The sequence below is a fragment of the Strongylocentrotus purpuratus genome, unplaced genomic scaffold, assembly GCF_000002235.5.
Source record: "Strongylocentrotus purpuratus isolate Spur 01 unplaced genomic scaffold, Spur_5.0 spur5_scaffold_14, whole genome shotgun sequence".
Lineage (NCBI taxonomy): Eukaryota > Metazoa > Echinodermata > Echinoidea > Camarodonta > Strongylocentrotidae > Strongylocentrotus > Strongylocentrotus purpuratus.
The window spans coordinates 19167309-19186720 of NW_022145599.1; the positions used below are offsets into that span (position 1 = coordinate 19167309).

The 19412-nt window shown below is 36.2% G+C and overlaps 1 protein-coding gene across 1 annotated transcript in view; it reads left to right on the forward strand.

Annotated features, from left to right (window-relative positions):
* The window catches only part of LOC579783 (protein CLEC16A), a 104667-nt gene that overhangs the window by 56328 nt on the left and 28927 nt on the right, over positions 1–19412 (forward strand). Inside the window, exons 19-20 of the mRNA XM_030984386.1 lie at positions 3667–3712; positions 4426–4537. Of these exons, the coding sequence (XP_030840246.1) occupies positions 3667–3712; positions 4426–4537 (158 nt within the window). The remainder of the gene's footprint in view (positions 1–3666; positions 3713–4425; positions 4538–19412) is intronic.

Genomic DNA, 19412 nt, shown 5'->3' on the forward strand with positions numbered 1-19412 from the left:
AATTAGTTGATAAAGCTAGATTTTCCTCCAACAAAAAAGTTTGTTTCATTTTGTTAAAAAATGATTGCAGTTTTTTTCAAAACCCTCTATCAAACATTGAAATAGACTTACTAATTCCTATACTTCTAAATTTGAGATTTTCAACAAAATCCTACACTCAAATAGATCAACTTCTTCTTTATATAATTTCTAATTTGAACTTTCCAGCATTATCCATCAGTAAGTTGATTTATTTCTTCTTATTTATAATTCTGAATTTGATTTTTCAACATTGTTTAACACTAAATTAATACAGATTCACTAATTCTCATATACAGTAATGATAGTGAATCCAATTTCTTTCAATATAATCTTGCACTAAAATAGACTTACTACTTATTATAGCAGATGAGGATGAGAATAGCCATTTAATGATAAAAAGAAATGTACATTTCTGTTTTAATTCAATTACTCGGAATGTAGCACCTATATATTGATTTTTTTTTTAATAATAATTTGTTACATCCAAAGATTTTAAATGTCATAATTTTTTGTTTGTTGTGTGAATGCATCCGTTTGTCTTTTTCTTGGTAAATTTCACATTTACTGAAACTTTCAGAAAACATACAACATGCATGATCATCATGAGGATGAGATTAGCCATTCAATTACAATTGAAAAAAAGAAAATATGTTTCAATGATATTTTGTGTAATTTTCTTTACAATGAAATCCTATTCTCATTATGAGACGTGGAATGTAGCAGCCATATATTGTAAAGAGTTTTTTTTTTTTACATCCAAAGATACTAATTGCCATAAACAAGGCTACATTCTTGGAAATATTTGTGCTTATTATAAGTTTTCAAGGAAATATTATTTATCTTTGCTAATTAAGAAACACAATCAAGTAGCTCTGACGTAGTAGGTCTTTAGAGTATTATCTTTCCTTTTGTTTTCTTCTAAAAAAGAACTATTTCATTCCTTTGCCAATTGGTTCATATCATTGAGATCTCATACAGGGTATTTAGGTTGTTTTAAAGAAAATTTTATTCCAAACTTTTTTCCAGGAAAAAATTGTTTGTACATGTATCAGTGAGCAGCACTGAAAGTGATACACAGTTTTGATGTAGATTATTATTAAACGAAACGAAATGCCATTCATAACTATTTTCAGAGATACTGATTTTGTATTCTCTGTGCCATTTTCATAAATGAGTAAGGCTAATCACCTTTCAAAGTGATTGAAGTATTGATCGAGTGTTTAAAAAACATGTTAATTGAAAATCCTCTTGATGGACAAATGGGATATTTAAAGCAAATTGAATCATGCTGCTTGTAAGTGTCGGCTTGCATGGTGATGTAGATATACAGTAGGCTTGCGGGTGCACCATGTGAGAGAGAGAGGGAGAGGGTTGAGGATTCCTCTCCAAGCGCTATAGTTCTCCTTAGAACTATATGCTAAGAAAGATAACAAACAGTCCTTTTCAGGACTACACACCCCCAAGAAAAATTAACGAGTCAGAGTCCTTTTCAGGACTCCTCAACCCTCTCCCTCTCTCTCTCACATGGTGCACCCGCAAGCCTACTGTATAAATTGAATCATGTTTGGTCTGTAAGCCTGGTCATATACTTGGAGAATGTGGATGCCATTGTCTCCATCCTTTCCTGAATGTTAAAGCAATCTCCATGAAAAGATTTGGCATAATCATACAGTGGAACCGCGTTATAATGAGGTCCTGGGGTCCATGGAAACCCGCCCCCCCCCCCACTTAGTGTTATTTAGGGTACGCATATGCATGTTCCAAGCAACCCCCCCCCCCCCCCTTTTCAGCAAAAGTCCTGTGTGTAAAGTCAATACGGGTTGACCTTTTTCTTTTGTTATACAAGCCTTTTTCAGCACCCCCCCCCCCCCTTTTCAGCAAAAGTCTGGTGTGTTAAGTCAATTCGGGTCAACCTTTTTCTTTTGTTAGTTTGAGAGTTTGGGAACACGCATGGTATCCCTCCGTTCACGGAGTGGGGGGGGGGGCGGGCATGGAAATAAGCCAGTTCACGATTGCAGTCTGATTGCAGAACAAATTTTGAAATACACGGAGACGAAATACTGGATACGTGCGTATGAAAGTTATGTAACATTATTCATTCATGCACATTCAGTGCACTCCATGATACACAGGTGGAAGTATTCTTTTAAAAGGGGGAAACAAAGGCTATTTATATTGCACCTCCATCGCTGTAGGAGTAATGTGCTAACCGTGAACTGGTCTATTACTGGCTTACTTTGAATCATCAGGTCGTCAGGTCGGATGGTCGCAACACCTAACCTTTTGTGAAAACATGCCCTTTTATTCATGAAATGTCAGTGGTAATGTTTGTGAAATCAAACCCTCTCATCTACAAATGGTCTAGTCCAATTTACCGACACTTTGTGAAAACCCTACGGCAAATCTACGAAAGGAATGGTCGCATCATCTTCCACTTTCGTTTTTTACGAAAGGTTGTGTATCCCGACAACCAGACAGGACGCGATTGCTCGATGATTCAAAGTCAACCATAAATTACCTTGTTATATCAGGGTAAAAAAAACAAAAGAATATTAAGAGCTGGTACCAGCAAAATCACCATATTATGATAGATACCTCGTTATATCAGAGCTCTAAAATGCTCTTCATAATTAATGTGGTTCCACTGAAGTGTTTTTTTTTTCTAATACATGCATAATGCCAGATTGTTTCTCTACTGAATGTGATCTTACCAAAGCTTGATAAATGAATGATTTAGAAGCCATGTCATGATTTTTACCACATCTGTGAAATGAAATACTGAACCCACATCCTATTGTGGTGAGGACTAATTACCATTAAACAATTACTTTTTTGTTTCTGGGAGCTATTTCTTGGATTTGGTGCATCAAAATGTGATTTCCTTTTGCCATTTTTTGTTTTTTTAATCAACTTTGTTTTGCCATTGAAAATACACTTTTTGTTCTTGAGAGCTTTCCTTGGATTTGGTATATCTAGATGAGATTTCCTTTTGGCATTTTTTCTCTTCTTTTAAACCACCAGAGCTCTGTTTATTTGGTTATCAAATGTATTTCCAGAGATAAATATTCTCCACTCTCTTTTTCTTTTTTAATGTGCCATATACTCATGAGCAATCCTTGACAAAAAGATTAAGACCCAATTCTTTTGGACATTGTAGAATATTTAAAAGGGATTTATATATTAGCACCTGGGCCCTGTCTTACAAAGAGTTAATATTAATCGCAACTTATTTGCGATTGATATCAATCGCAACTATGTACATAAGAGATAGGAAATTGCAAAGTTGCGATTGATATCAAAGAGGACTTACGATTGATTTGGATCAATCGCAACTCTTTGTAAGACAGGGCCCTGGCTTATCAATCACTGGTATTTCCATATGGCTATGCAGCCTCTTTTCATATATATCCTTTACAGCATTTCTTATGAAAAAATTATTTTAAAAGCCTGTGATGCCAATTAAGACCTTTTTTCTTCTTCCTAGAGTGGTCTTCATAAACACTTCGGGTTTACTGTATAACATTCCTTCAGTGTAGGATGAATAAAATCTGTCCAATATTCTATGTTCTATCAAGTCATTGCAAATTCTTGTTTGATATTCTAGAATAATCAAGAGAATTTCTTTCTTTTTCTTTATCCCTACAGATAACAGTGACTTGATTGCCTGCTCTGTGATAACCAAAGACAAAAGGTATGGAAGCAACATTATGACTGAAACCTCCCCTTTAGATGTTAGCTCTTTGAATTTCAATGTTTCCCCGTTGTTGAAATGTTGACTACCATTTCATTTCAGATTTGTGTTTTTAATTTTAAAAAGGTAGAAAACATTGTAAATTAAATGAAACAGACTTTATAGATACATTCATACCCTTGAACATGTCATGAACTATTTTCACCTCAACTCAGAATACTATAGGACTGCAAGAACAGGGTTTTTTTTTCTTCAAAGGAGCTGTTTTTTAATAATAATAATAATAATAAAAATGTTACTTATAAAGCGCTTACCACCGAAGTCTCTAAGCGCTATACACACAAAATAGACTGATATACAATTACATCTTATACAAAACTAAAAATGCAAATAGACATATAAATTACAATACATATGGAATACACATCAAAGTGAACAGAGTTAATTAATCATTGAACGCTATTTTGAATAAATGTGTCTTGAGACTAGTTTTGAATAGGTTAACAGTTTGACAGTTTTTTACATTTAAGACTATTATAAAACTGCAAACTGTTCAAATATCAATTTCTTTTGAAATATTTAATAGTTGAAGTTTCTGTTTCTGTGATTTGTTTGTATGTTTATTTTTGGTGTTTTGTCTGTATTGAAGGGTAGTTATAACTTGTTTAGTTTCCTGTATATCACCAGTTTTATGCTCCTTTTTATCCCATCAGCCCCCAGCGTGTGCGACGATTCCTGGTGATAGCCATCCATCAGCTGATTCTGGTGGAGCCGGACAGCAAGAAACTGGGATGGGGTGTGGCTAAGTTTGTTGGTCCTCTACAGGTGAGTGAGATTAGAATGCAGATGATGTTGATAAGGGGGAGAGGAGGGGAAGAGGGAGGAAGGGGGGTTGACGAGGAGGATAAAGATGGTTCGTGGTGATAGCCATCCATCAGCTGATTCTAGTGGAGCCAGACAGCAAGAAACTGGGATGGGGTGTGGCTAAGTTTGTTGGTCCTCTACAGGTGAGTGAGATTAGAATGCAGATGATGTTGATGAGAGGGGGGGGGGGGGGAGGGGGGAAGAGGGAGGAAGGGGGGTTGACGAGGAGGATAAAGAGGGTTCTTGGTGATGGCCATCTATCAGCTGATTCTGGTGGAGCCGGACAGCAAGAAACTGGGATGGGGGTGTGGCTAAGTTTTTTGGTCCTCTGCAGGTGAGTGAGATTAGAATGTAGCTTTTTAAGCATTGGAGGAGGAGGGGGAAAAGGAAAAGAATGTGGAAGAAGATGAGGATGGTTCCTGTCGAAATCATTCCATTAGCTGATATTGGAGCCGGAAGGTAAGAAACCAGGATGGGGTCTGGCTAAGTTTTGTTGGTCCTGTACAGATGAATGAGATTGATAAACAAAAGAAGAGAAGGAGTATAGGCAAGAGGTGAAGAGGAGGAGGAGAAGAGGAGAAAGAGAGAGGAATGATGAGGAAGAGAGATGGAAAATGAGGAGGAGAAGAAGAAGGAGACAGAGGATGAGAGGAAGAGAGATGGAAAATGAGGAGGAGAAGAAGAAGGAGACAGAGGATGAGAGGAAGAGAGATGGAAAATGAGGAGGAGAAGAAGAAGGAGACAGAGGATGAGAGGAAGAGAGATGGAAAATGAGGAGGAGAAGAAGAAGGAGACAGAGGATGAGAGGGAGAGAGATGGAAAATGAGGAGGAGAAGAAGAAGGAGACAGAGGATGAGAGGAAGAGAGATGGAAAATGAGGAGGAGAAGAAGAAGGAGACAGAGAATGAGAGGAAGAGAAGGAGGTGTAGTTAGAAGAGGAGGAGAGATAAGGGGTAAAAAGGTAAAGATGGCTCCTTGTGATACTCAAGCATCAGAAAAACTAGAAACTATAAGATAGGGTGTGGCAAACGTTGCTGGTCTCTTCAGATGTGTGAGATTGGTGTGGAAAGCTTATTTGTTATTTCATGTCAGTCTGGAAGAATATTATAATACAGATAGAATTGTCTTCAAATGCCCTCATATTCAACATAAGACAAGAATTAGTCCAAAAGTGTGACTCTAAACTTTTCATACCATATATCATGTATCCATCTTTGATCTTCAGCATGATGAAATCAATTTCTTTTTATTTAGATCATTCCAAAATCACACAGTGTACAACGATAGACTGGTTTACTAATACATATGAACATATGAATTGGATGTATGTTTAAAGATGAAGTTGAGTTCTGGTCATGCGATTGCATTGTGAAAGAAATGGCGTGGAACCGACCAGAAAAGGTTGATCATCTAGCATATAAGAATTTGTGTGTATTGCAAGGTTCTGGAATCATCAAAATGATAAGAAATTTGGCCAAGTCTTGGTAAAGTTACAAACACTTGCACAGAAAGATGTATATGGGACTACACGAACACGTGGCGTAAAAAGCCGCCCCCTCCCCACCCCCGATTTTTACGATGTTACATGCATATTTATAATATGAAGGCATTTGAAGAGCCATGCTTTTCAGGGAACATGTCTTATCTGATGTTCTTCAACACTTGCATAATAAGAATGAGTAACGCTCACAAATTTTTTTTCACCTCTTCCCAGAACTCAACCTTCTCTTTAAGAAACTAGGACAGCTTTCAAGAAATGTTGCAGGAGAAAGAAAAGCTATTGTTACTTATCAAGGATTCGAAATGCCCCTAATGAATCTGTTCACAAGCATTTGACAAGGTTCCAAGAACGTTGCTTCACAAAAGGCAGTTTCTGTTTAAAATGTGTATTTCTCAGTATTTTGAGAGATGTGAAATAAATCCAAGACAGTTTTCAAGAAATTCTGCTGAATAAAGAAAACTATTTTCACAAGAAACTAGTGATTTTTTTTCTTCTCAATTTTAATTTTTTTTTTTTACTATGGATATTAAAAGAAAGATTATGATCATTTGGTTTTTGTCAAAACCCAATGGATGCAATTACATTACAAGAGTAGATACCGAGTGTTATGTATTATTTAGCAAGAAATAAATCGTAATCAAATTCAATTAAACAAAATATTAATGTGTTTGACGTTGTGAGTGCTTGCAAAAATCTGGACCTTTCCCAAGAAGAGCTCCCAGGAAGTGCTCCCAACAAATCCTGCCAATTAAAAATGATATATTATTCTAAATGAGGTTCTTTATAAACCCATTTATATGAGAATAATTATTTTTATACAAATAGCTCCTTGCACTTTGAGCAACCAAATTTAGTTTCTTTCCCGATAGAGAGATGGTCTTAATAATCAACCTATTTATGTAACAGGAAGGATTTGTTTTCTCAAATGTTACTTTCGGGTATTGCATAATTTTGGTTTCCAAGAATGCTTTTAAAAGGAGAGTGCTTAGTACATATTTTAATTAGAGAGAGAGAGAGAGAGAGAGAGAGAGATTGTCAGTATAGTAAAGCTAAAAGTACAGCAAGGATATTTTGTTCAACTGCTACTTTGAATATTGCGTTATCTTGTTTTCCAAGAATGCTTTTAATAGGAAGTTGCTTATAGCAAATAATTTAATTAGAGTCAGATAATTAGAGTCAGATATTTTTGTCAGAAGTCAACCTATTTATGTAACAGCGAGGATGTTTCCTCAAATTTTTCTAATGTCATGATACCTTTTTCCAAGAATGCTTTAAAAAGGAGATTGCAATTAACTTACAGCCTGATATCATAGTGATTAGGTGTTATACATCCTCAACATCTGTATGTTTCAGTAATAATTTTTTTCTCAAACGTTGCTTTGAAATTTTATAATATTTATTTTCCAAAAACATTTTTTAATAGGGCATAGGTGTTTTTAGTGTACACCAAGCACATGCGCAGATATGCTACTGGGTAAGACGAATAGGACAAGGCTTCTTCCAGCCTCCAGAGAGAATGCACAGCAGTGTCAACTAATTCCGCATTTTACTAAATTATTGTTCAGGTTTCATGAACTCTCCCAATGATTTGATGAGATCTATGCAGGCACTATCATAATCTGTTACTTACAGTCCTTTTGCTCCAAAATAAAATGTCTACAGGACTTTCCATTAATTCTTGACCCATTGTATTTGTAAGGGGACCTGAAGTGCCGTTGCCAAATATAACCATGGCCGGTGCTGCCCTCTATGGCCAAACACAGTAGTTGCGATAGCGAGAATTAAACTAATCACCTTCTAGGTTGAACTTGCGTTGCCAATGGCCCATGGCAGGCCACAAGGTCATCTTAAGAGACAACACCCATTCAGCAGGAATATGTGTGTATTCCTCTGTGAACCTGACAGAACTTTCCAGGAAAGCCTACAACTCTAATAATCTAATCCATCCTCACCTTGTTAATCCCATGGGATTCCCTCTTTCCCAGGCAGCAGGATGGTGGCTAATAATGCTACCTGATTCACATGGTCTCACACCCAGCCACTCCTTCATTTCGACATTACAGCTATTTTGTTTTGCACAAACAGGTTTTACATATATGAAATTGTAACCTTTAAAGGCATCGTTTAACAATGTTAAATCTGAGATGCATGGCTCTAGGTGTTATCAGTGTCTGTAATATGGTGTAATATTGAAGCCCTAACAAAATTGCGCTTCAAAATGATCAAGAAGTGCCTTAAAAAAGTAAAAATCTTTGAGTGACCGGTTTACAATACCATTCATAAATATCTTGATAATCAGACAGGTGATAAGCTTGTAAAAGTCATGGGGTTCCTGACTAACCTAAAGGTTTATAATTATCATTGCAGCATGAGCTAAACCCAGGATTTTGTTTCAGAATCTGAGACGAGGTTACCGTATCCCTTTAACACGTTCCAACAAAACAATCATTGATGAAAATTTAATACTTTTATACAACTTATTAAGGAGAGAAATTACTAACATGACCATATTTGTATATGTTCAATTGTGGAAGGGGGCAACTTTATCTGTCAGGACAAAAATCAGCAATAACTTGTGTTTTGTTTTATTTTTTGTTCCTGTTCAGTCAAGTACTATCTGATAGAAAGCCCATTTTATATCTTTGCATTCAAACTGTTCTTTTAATTTAGTACTTAGTACTTTAAGGAATGGAAAAGAGGAAATTTTGTGTGAAATTACCTTGCATGGAGGCCTATCCTAGTTTTTCTAGTCTTCATATGCCTCTACCCAGTGAAGGTAATCATTTTATTACCGTAATTAGTAATGAACATTTCTTCTGACAAAAAAATATTACTGGAATTCTTGATATTATTTTGTGATAGCACTGTTGGCAGTTCATTTTTGTTCATGGGAATTCCTATTTGATTTTATACTGTGAAATAGTTCATTGCTTTTATTGAGAGCTCTTTCGAAGCTTCCCAATCCTAAACCACTCCCTCCTCTAGAATCACTTTTTCTTTTCACTGCCTTACAACTAGGCTACCATACATCCCATCAGCTGATTCACATGTCCATTCATTTCTCTTTGCAGTTAAAAATACCCCCTCGCTTGTCGACGTGACTGATTCCTAGATTACTCACAGCTTTCCCCCCCCCCCCATCCCCTCTCCCTATTCCCTGCCCCCTGATAAGCAAGGGCTTTTTCTCAGAATCCAATGCCTAAAATAAAACGTGAAAAGCATCACAAGTACGCTTCGTTCACCTTTATTAATGCTCTGATTTGTGGCGTGCTAATTTATATTCAGAGAAACTTGATCCTGAGTTTAATTCCCTGATGACTGTCGAGGTATTACAGAAGCTTTGGATGATTTCGAGGAGAAGAATAGAGGAAGAATAGATTAAAGATAGGGCACTGTCTTTGCATGTGAGAGGTTTGTTCACATTGCGACGTTTAACTGTATTGATTGTGTATTGAATTATAACATGCTCTTACTTTTATACTTTCATATGTATAAAAGAATATGTAATCAAGCGTCTTGCGTTTAGAGTATCAGTATTTAAACAAAGAAAAGTTGAAGAATGAAAATAAGAAACACAGGAGATTATGAGATGAAACTCTAAAAACCGAACAGACATGGAGAGCAACGACTATGAAATAGATGTATATCAACTTCTAAATACTAATTCAACCCTTTAAAAAAATGTTTCCAAAGGTTGGAACTTTGAGAGTGATTTTGAGAGAGGAAATTCACATCTAGGTACACAGTTGAGTGTAAAACGATCATAATTTGCAAAGGAAAAGACAAGTTACTAAATTAGACAAAGTCGTAATGATATCTAACTTTATATCACTTTTTTTTCTTCTTCCCTGCTATGTCAGGGGAATCTGTTGATTCTTTTATTAAGCATATATTATAGAAATGAGAGTTGATTAGACTTTGGGCCTGCTTTCTATCTGTCTGTCTGTCTGTCTCTCTCTCTCTCTCTGCCTCTCTCTGTCTCTCTGTCTCTTTCTCTCTCTGTCTGTCTTTCTCTTTCTCTTTCTCTCTCTTTCTCTCTCTTTCTCTCTCCCTCTCTCTCTCTCTCCCTCCCTGTCTCTCTCTCTCTCTCTCTCTCTCTCTCTCTCTCTCTCTCCACATGATTAGACAATTAATGGGTTCAAACATAGACCTACTACCTCTTGCAAGAGTGTTCCCAAATCAACTACTGATGTCGGCTGATATTTCTCTGAACTATGACTGTATGAATTAAGCTTCCTCTCCTATCCCTCTGACTAAATCATTTTCATAGAAAAATATGATCTTGGCTCTAATCCTAAGAGAGATGCTTAATTGCTACTTTATAGAAATGATAATCAGCAGCACGAGGAAAGCCAGATTTGAGAAAAAATATAATTCGCACGGGGAAAAGTTTCTTTCAGCAAATGTTCATGCCATGAGATAATTGAATGACAATTGACATGATTTGCAAGAGTCTTCTTTCCACGAAAATTGCTTTTTAAAGTTGACTCTGTTATAATTTGCTATTTTTTTCCTGGTATTTACCTTATTCATTGTTTTTTGTTCAAATGATTTACAAAGTATGTCTACTTAGATGAGAGACAGAAGGGTGTTAACACTTAATGCCCTCCTTGCTCTCATCAGACAGCTAAAGTGCTTCATGCAATGTTTTTTCTCTATTGGGATCCTCATGCGTTGCAATGAAAAAAGGGGTTGTGCTCCACAACGGTTTATAGTCATTTGTGTGGCAGTGGGGAAGGGTAAGGTTGCGTCAGGTCATGGGTTCATTGAGGACTCTTGCCCCCCTGACATACTTTCCAGCCAAAGATGGGGAAATGCCCCTCTATGGTCTCATATCCAGGCTGACTCACAACATTTTTTTTCTCTTTGTTTTGCTATCTGAATTCCAGCTTACACGTAAGTTTCCTCTTGGAATCTGTAGGGTTTAACCTGTTTCAAATACATCCATTATTTTTGGGGGCTCATTTTAAGTTATACCTAGAGAATATCTAAAGAGTTTGAAGCCAAGTTTCAGGGGGCTTCGTATCCAAAAGGCAGAGAGAAAGAATGACAGAGATAATGAGAGAGGGGGTAGCAAAAGTGGAGATGATGAAATGAAGGTGGGGGAAAGGAGGGGGGGGGGGTATTCTGAAGGAGAATGGACACGGGATATACACTGCATCTTCTGATTTTGTGAAATACCTGGAGAGAGAAAGAGAGAGAGAGAGAAAGACAGAGAGATAGAGAGAGAGGGGGAGAGAGAGAGAGAGAGAGAGAGAGGGGGAGGGGTAGAGAAAGAAGGGGCGATAAAGTTAGAGTGGGAAATTTGTGGGGGGGGGGCAGATCTGATATCCATAAATACCCAGGACAGGTAGAGAGATAGAGAGAGAGTGTGTGTGTAGGAGGGGGGGGGGTTGTAGAGAAAATGAGGGGTTGATTAATTGAGAGAGGGGGGGGGGAATGAGAGGGGGAGGGGTATCTTAAAGGGGAAATGATCCATCTTGAAGGGGAAACCAACTGAATCATAGCTGATTTCCAGAAATACCCAGGACAGCGTTCGATCCTGTCGAGATATGTCTCCATTCACTCACTATTTTGTCCGGAAATTGAGCCGGGGACATTGAGAGTTCGGCAGAGGTAGAGATTCTGAGAGCTGAGATTATAGAGAGAGATAATAAGGAGTGAGCAAGCCAGAAAAATCACGCAAGTGAGAGTGATAGAAAGAGACACACAGATAGATAGAAAGAAAGGAAGGAAGAATGCAAAAGAAGTGACATGGAGAGTGAGAGAGAGAGAGAGAGGAAGAAAGAAAGAAAGTGACAGAGAAGTAGTGAGTGAGCAAGCCAGAAATAAAAAAAGCGAGAGTGACAGACAGACATACAGACACATAAAAAGAAAGGAAGAAAGAGAGAAAGTGACAGAGAGACAGAGGTAGATGAAGAAAGAAAGTGACAGAGAGAGAGAGAGAGAGATATGAAGAAAGGAAGAAAAAAAGTCACCGTGTCAGAACAATAAATAAGAATATGGAAGGAAAAAAAAAACACATGGAAGTGAAAGTGATGAAGCAGTGTCTTGTACAGATCTTCTCTGATGTACAGATATATAAATTACATATATAGAAACTACATATACTGTATAGAGAGAAGTACATTAAATATGGGGAGAAACAGATTAAACATTGGATATCTGGATACATGTAAGAATTGGAAAGAGTATTGAATAACTCGTTCTCGATGTTAAACCATATTGAAGTCAGACCATATTGAATCTATATGAGTTTAGTCAACTCTAGCAGTCAGTACCTTAATAACATTCGTCGGGAAAGGCTTTAATGTTCAGTCAGTTTATAAAGCTAATCTTGAGTTTTTATTGTAATGTAATTGATGTGAGTTTAATCTGAATTAGCATTCTATAGGTTGGTGTTTTGGTCCAACAAATTATAACAAATGAATAACAAATTTACAGGAAGTCTTAGTCACGAAAATAACATGACTCGTAGACTGCATGTTATGCTCATTGCTGGGAACGAATAGCTTGATTTTTTTTCTATTACATTTCTTTGCTCATTATTCAGCAATTTACTTTTTTTTTAATCATTAGGCAGACATCCTCAATTACCGTAGTAGTTTTTAACAGTCATTATAAGACTCTTTGATGATTTATTTTACATTATTACCTGAACTGAAGATGACCTCGACTGATGCATACAAATGCAATCAAGAGACCCATTTACACTAGCCAAAAATTATTTTTGAAAAATCGTTTATTTCTTTGATTACCTATTACACTACTGGGAAAACCCATTTAAAAAACGTCAAAGTTTGCTTATACCGATTTTGGGGTGAGTAGTGTGCATGCCCTGCCTGCGTTAACATGAAAGCGAGGAGAGCCATGTATTAAAGCGAAAATCGGTATCTTACCGAAGTTTGCATTTACACTGCAAAAATTGGTGAAACTTCGGTAGGCACTCTCCAGAGGTGGATTTTTCCATATTTTGTTGTGTTCACCGGAATGTGAGATAAATCAGCGATTTTTAGTTTGCAGTGTAAATGCAGCTAGTGAGAATCTTTTTTAATACTCTCACTCTTTTGAGCAAAATCATTTCATTACCTTCCATAATAATATCCATAGACATGGCTTAAACAAAATTCTGTAGCAATGCAACAAGGATATACCAGCAAGTGCAGCTTTTAATGCATTTTGTCAAGTACCCTCCCCCCCCCCCCCTCCTCCTCCTCCTCCTCCTCCACCTCCTCCACACCCTCCATTTCTCTCCACAAACCTTTTTCACCCAAATGCCCTTCTGATCTGAGAAGTTTTCTTGGAAATCTATGATTGTTTGCAGCACAAGATACTCATTAAAAACCTTGGAAACGAAATGAGAGAGAACGATGCATGAAATTAAATTTAATGGAAGCCAGGAAAGCTACAGAAAACAAAAATTATTTCTTTGTTCTGTAAAGCACATTATCAATGTAAGCCTGTGATGTATGTATTGTATGCATATTGGAGAGTTTTGAAGAATGTTATAATATATTTTATTGTTATGTAGATGCTTGAGTGTTTCTTTTGTTATTTTGAGAACGTGATACTATTAAACCAGCCTCAGCATTTTCCTACTATAATAGAGACTCTTCTTTTTTATTGAAAGGTGAATAAAATGTCAAGCAATACTACTGAATTGACATTAGTCATATGTTTAAAAAGGAAATATATACAAAGAACAGAATACAACAGATCAGTAAATATAATGTATAATTGCATCTTTTCATTTTGTGAAGTTGAACCCCGTACCTCAGTCCACCTCTCTACTAAGAATACTTTCCTTGCTTTTTTGTAAGTGGTCTTTATGTGCAGGTTTTATTTTGAGTGGACTGCATGCAAGTATTTATTTCTGTTCTTCAAGGGCTCTTGTTCTAGATGTTCCGCACCAAAAAAGTCAGTAAATTCATCTATATCCATCTTTTGAGAAGGTAACTTACTTTAATATGATGAGGTTCAAACTTATTTTTGTAACAAAAATAATTGCAACCCAAAATATTAAACTTTCTAGGCATGCATTTCAATTCAGGTGCATTAAAAGGTGCATAAATTACAGGTTTAAGCCATAAAGATCATTTTAGAATTGCCCTGCTATATACTGCAAGGGTAGGAATATGAATTAGAATAGCTCCATCTAGTGGTGAAAATGAGACAGTTTTCAAGTTACTTTTGCATGAGTATGTCAAGGCATACTTTTTTTCCCATGCAAAATTTATGCTTGTGTGAAACACTGCTGGATGTTTATTTAATAGTTCTATTGATGACTACATAAACAGAAACCTTGAAAAATTAAAAATGATAACAAGTAGACTGTACTCTGAAACTGGAAAATTAGTTATCCAGGAAAGAACAGAGAGAGAGACAGAAAGTAATTAAGAAAGGGATAGACAGAGACAATGGCAGAGATAAAGAACATAGAGAAAGAAATGAAAGGGGTTCATGATGAGGAAGGGAAAGATTGCGAATTAGCAAGATTGAAATTGAAAGAAGATTTTTACAAATAATGATGATTCATGAGGTATACATGCATTAAAGAGAAGGTTGAGTTCTGGGAAGAGGTGAAAAATAATTTGTGAGCTTTATCATTTTATTATGCAAGTGTGAAAGAACATCAGACATGTTCCCTGAAAATCATGGCTCTTCAAATGCCTTCATATTCTAAATATGTCATGCAACATCATAAAACTTGGGGGGGGGGTATGATTTTTACGCCACGTGTTCATGTAGTCCCATATACATCTTTCTGTGTACAGTGTTTGTAAATTTACCAAGACTTGGCCAAATTTCTTATAATTTTGATGATTCCAGAACCTTGCAATACACACAAATTCTTATATGCTAGATTATCAACCTTTTCTGTTCGATTCCACACCATTTCTTTCACAATGCAATCACATGACCAGAACTCAACTTCATCTTTAAAGGCATAGTTTAACAATGTTAAATCTGCGATCCATGGTCCTTGGTGTTATCAGTGTTTTTGATAAGGTGTAATATTGAAGCCCTAAACAAATTGCGGTTCAAAAGATCATGAACTGCCTCAAAAAAAAAAAATATTTGAGTGATCGGTTTTACCATACTCATCTTCCCCAATAGACTGTAGTGTTATAAAAACTGTTAGGAACACTAAACAAATGGGAGTCCTGACTGACCTAAAGATTTATAATGATTATTGCAGCATGAGCTAAATCCAGGATTTTTTGTCAGAATCTGCAATGTTTTTGAGTCAATTCAAAATTTGATAAAAATGAAACATTATACTGAGCATAAGACATTACAAGAAAGGTATTGACCGTATTGTAGAAGAAAGCAATTAGGTACTGATACTGTCCTTTAATTGAACTATTGCTTAATACAATCTGAAATTAGGTTTCAATGAATAAGCCTCGTATAATGTTTACATGGGCATATATTTTTTTGTTTGAACTTATCAGGGATAATCAAGATGGTTTATAAATAGGGGTAGAAAGCAGTTGACTGACCAGATCTCTGTCAAGACATTTTTATCCTGTTAGCTGACGTATATGGAATGTGTCCAAATGATCAAGGCCTTTTAAAAATTATTGTGACATTTATCAAGACAAATCTACCAGAGGCTGTCATGTGATATTAGTTTGTGTAGATTGTCACAAAATAGTATGCATTTTCTATATTACTTGGAAATTGTATTTGACAATTCCAATAGAAACACGATGTGCATCTATGACGTGCATCTATGGCATATGGAGTGACTCTGTGGGTGCGTTTAAGCTCAAATTTTGAAGGCAGAATGAGCGATTTGTAACGCTCATCGTAAACGCTCATCGTAATCGCAGTTCCAGGGTGTACTGTTTATATGCTCACTTTTCAGGCTCCTCCAGGCAATTCTCCCTGTGTGGCCTTAATTGGTCTTCCAGCTGGATTCGCAAACCTTCTCTGTGCATGCTACGTAGACCCACTAGAGGTCAGTGCGTTGACCCCATTTAAACGCGTTTACAAATTGTAAACGCTTCTTCTTGTGAGTTTACGATCAGCGATCGTGATCGCCGTTTTTCGGTGATTCTACAAAAGTGAGCATGGACGCAACCGTGTTTTAAACTAAACGTGTGACAGATGCCTGATTCTGGCCGAAAAAGTTAAGCATAAACACGCCCTTTATCTCATGTGTTTATTGCTCACAAGATAAAACAGCTAAGAGTGACTCTGTAATTAATACACTCATTTTATGAAATGGAAATTGTTACCACAGATATAGGTTAATAGAGTTAATAAAAATATGCTGTTCCCAATTCCTGACAAGAGAAAAAAAAGGGCAAAGGATGTCATAAAGGGGGATACATTTCCAAATACCCTATAATAAAGCGAACAAAAAACATAGAAAGGAAGGAAGGAAAGAATTATCACAGTTAACAAGTTGATGCTGCATCTAAAATTTGAAAGGGTACAACAACTCATTTAAGAGGGAGATTTCTTTGAAAGAGGAAGGAAGAAAGGAAAAGAGGAAAGGATTATCACATTTAACAAGTTGATGTTGCGTCTAAAATTTTACAGGGGTTCAAAAACATGTTTAAGAGGAGGTTTCTGTTGAAGAGGAAGCAAATTTTACCCCCCCCCCCCCTAACAAAAAAATAAAAAATTGAGTCCCTGAATGTTAGAGTATACATTGCTATATTATAATGGCAAAGACTTTTGAAATTTCCTAGAGACATTTTTTGAGATTCTTAATTTGCTTTTGTGATGTTTTTCTTCAGTATTTCTTTTCTAGTATTTAAAAGGTGAAATGGACAGGTTTAGAAACGAAGGTCCGAGGTTTGTCAGATGTTGAGTCATGTTCCCCAGAATACAATGAAACTCATCGCATCTTCGGAAGCTTGTCTGACAATATCTCAATCACCCCCCCCCCCCCCCTCTCCTCAAATTTGATACTTATATTGGGAAGTTGGCTCAACTGAGTTGAGCTCATCTGATTGAAAGTGACTGCAATGTATTGCTAAACACGTGTCCATCCTTGTGTTTACTATTAGGGGGAAAAGAGAGGGAAAATGTACAGAAATAGATCCATCATGTTCCATAGTTTTCCCTTTTCCATTTAATGCACAAAATTCTGAAGGTGAAACGTATATTGTTCCAAACATGTTTTATAATTATGAACCAAAAGAATTCTTTTCAATGGAATTTTTATGAAATTAAAAGGAAATTCAACCAAGAAATCAATTCAAAAAGAGAGGGGGAATCTACAGAAATAGATCTATCATGTTCGATAGTTTTTTTCCCTTTTACATTAAATGCACACAATTTTGAAGGTGATTTGTCACAAAATTTGTGTTCTTCCAAAGGTGCATTGTTCCAAACATTCTTTACAATGGAATGTTTATGAAATTAAAGGAAAATTCAACCAAGAAAGCTACTCGAAAATAATGCAGAAAAATCAGAGCTGCAGAGTGCAGACCAGTGAAAGTTTGAACTAAATTGGACAAAAAAATTAGGAAGTTATGAATATTTGAAAGATGTAAGCATAATACGTATGGGCACTATGCCATTTTTTTAATACGACAAACGGGAGAGTTTTCCATGAATACGTCACAATCCAGTGACCAACTTACCAATTTGCAATTCGCATAGATTTAGTGATTTCATATTTTAACTACTCTTGTTGTTGGACTGATTTAAATTAATTAAGCCTATTTAAATTGAATTATTATAAACCATCCAAAAGTATTGTAATTTAAAAACATATGAATGTGATCATTCTTTATTTACTCAATATTTGCTCACATTGCAATTGCTACTCCAGTTTAAAGGTATTACAAAGTTTTGGTATGGGGTCATGAATTTGGTTCAAATTAACATATTGGAAGCATATGCGTTCCTACAATATACATTGATCGTTGTCGCGGTTGAAATCGAGTCTAAAGTTATGAAATTATAAATAATAAACTCTTTATTTTGTATAGCTCCCTCTCAAGGTCAAAATATTAATTTAGCTATGAAACAATGTTTCTTGACTGAAATCGACCGATTAGCTATTCCCGTTTGGAAATTATATATCCCAACTACATATTCTGAGATTTTCATGGTCGCAGCTACGATTGTACGGCCATAGGCGCTATTTGAAATTTATCAAAATTTACCGGGAGCACCGGTACTAAATTTTTATATTCAATTTTTCTTGAAAACAGAAGTGTTTTAGGGGCTATTTTTTTTAGTGCTTATAATACATCCACAGGGGCATCCAAATATATCAAAATTGTAAAGATTCACTATCCACCCAATTTTCAAAATTTCCCAAAACTTTGTATTACCTTTAACTGGCCTCAGCCTGTTTTTTCTTCAAAAAAATTATCGGTACACGTGTATTGCTTCACTTACAAAAAAATATATGCTGGCTCTCTAGTCTGAGTGAATATTATAGTGCAATCTATCTTTTGATGGAGGCCTATAGTGCATGCATATGTCAATTGTGTGTTGTTTGATTGGATTGATGTTGTGATTCTTTAGGAGGTCTATCATATGCATTTCTGAGAAAGCTCATTGATTTGCCGTTCACGCAGCTGTTGCACTTTTCATGTTGCTAGAGTTCTACGCTGATAAATTAGGTTCATTTACCCTGCTGGAAAAACCCATAGAAAACTGTTAGAATGCTCCCCAGGGAGTGGAAAATGGGTAAGCCTGAATCCGATGACCGGGGTAATGCTGCACCTAGAAACAAAGTATGAGGCACATTATAAATGTGAGTTATTAATTATTAGTAGTATTTGCTAATTCTTTTCTTTTTCTTTAACTTGTTGCTGATTGCAAAAGCATGAGAACAAAGAGAGTCACATGATCAAAAAACAGAATAATTCACCAGTGTAAAGGGAGCAAGCATTTTTACGCTGCAAAAAATGCTGCTGTTTCAGCTGGAGCATAAAAGACAGCCACACTCCAGAGGTTGGTTTTTCAATTCAGGTTTTTTCTTCCGGTCATGTTTATAGGTTGTTGCCTATAGAAACCTCAGGCAAAACCCCAAAATGTGAGAAAAAACAATGTTTTTTGCTTGCTGTGTAAATGACCCTATTACTGAAGCACATATGTATTGATTTCTAGATACCCATGGATCGAGTGCCTGGTGATTTCAGGGAATTTATTGATATCAAAATGTCTGAAGCTAAAGTACCGGTAGTTGATAGAATTGTTTCCCAAGAGATTTCTATCAGTATTGTGCGAGCACTGATAGTATCTTCTCTCATCCATTTGGAAAGGAGATCAACCAATGTTGTCCTACTTTTATTTTTCAGTTGCCCTTTTTTGTTGGGTGTTTTTTCTTCAGAATTCATGCTTCAAATTTTACTTCTT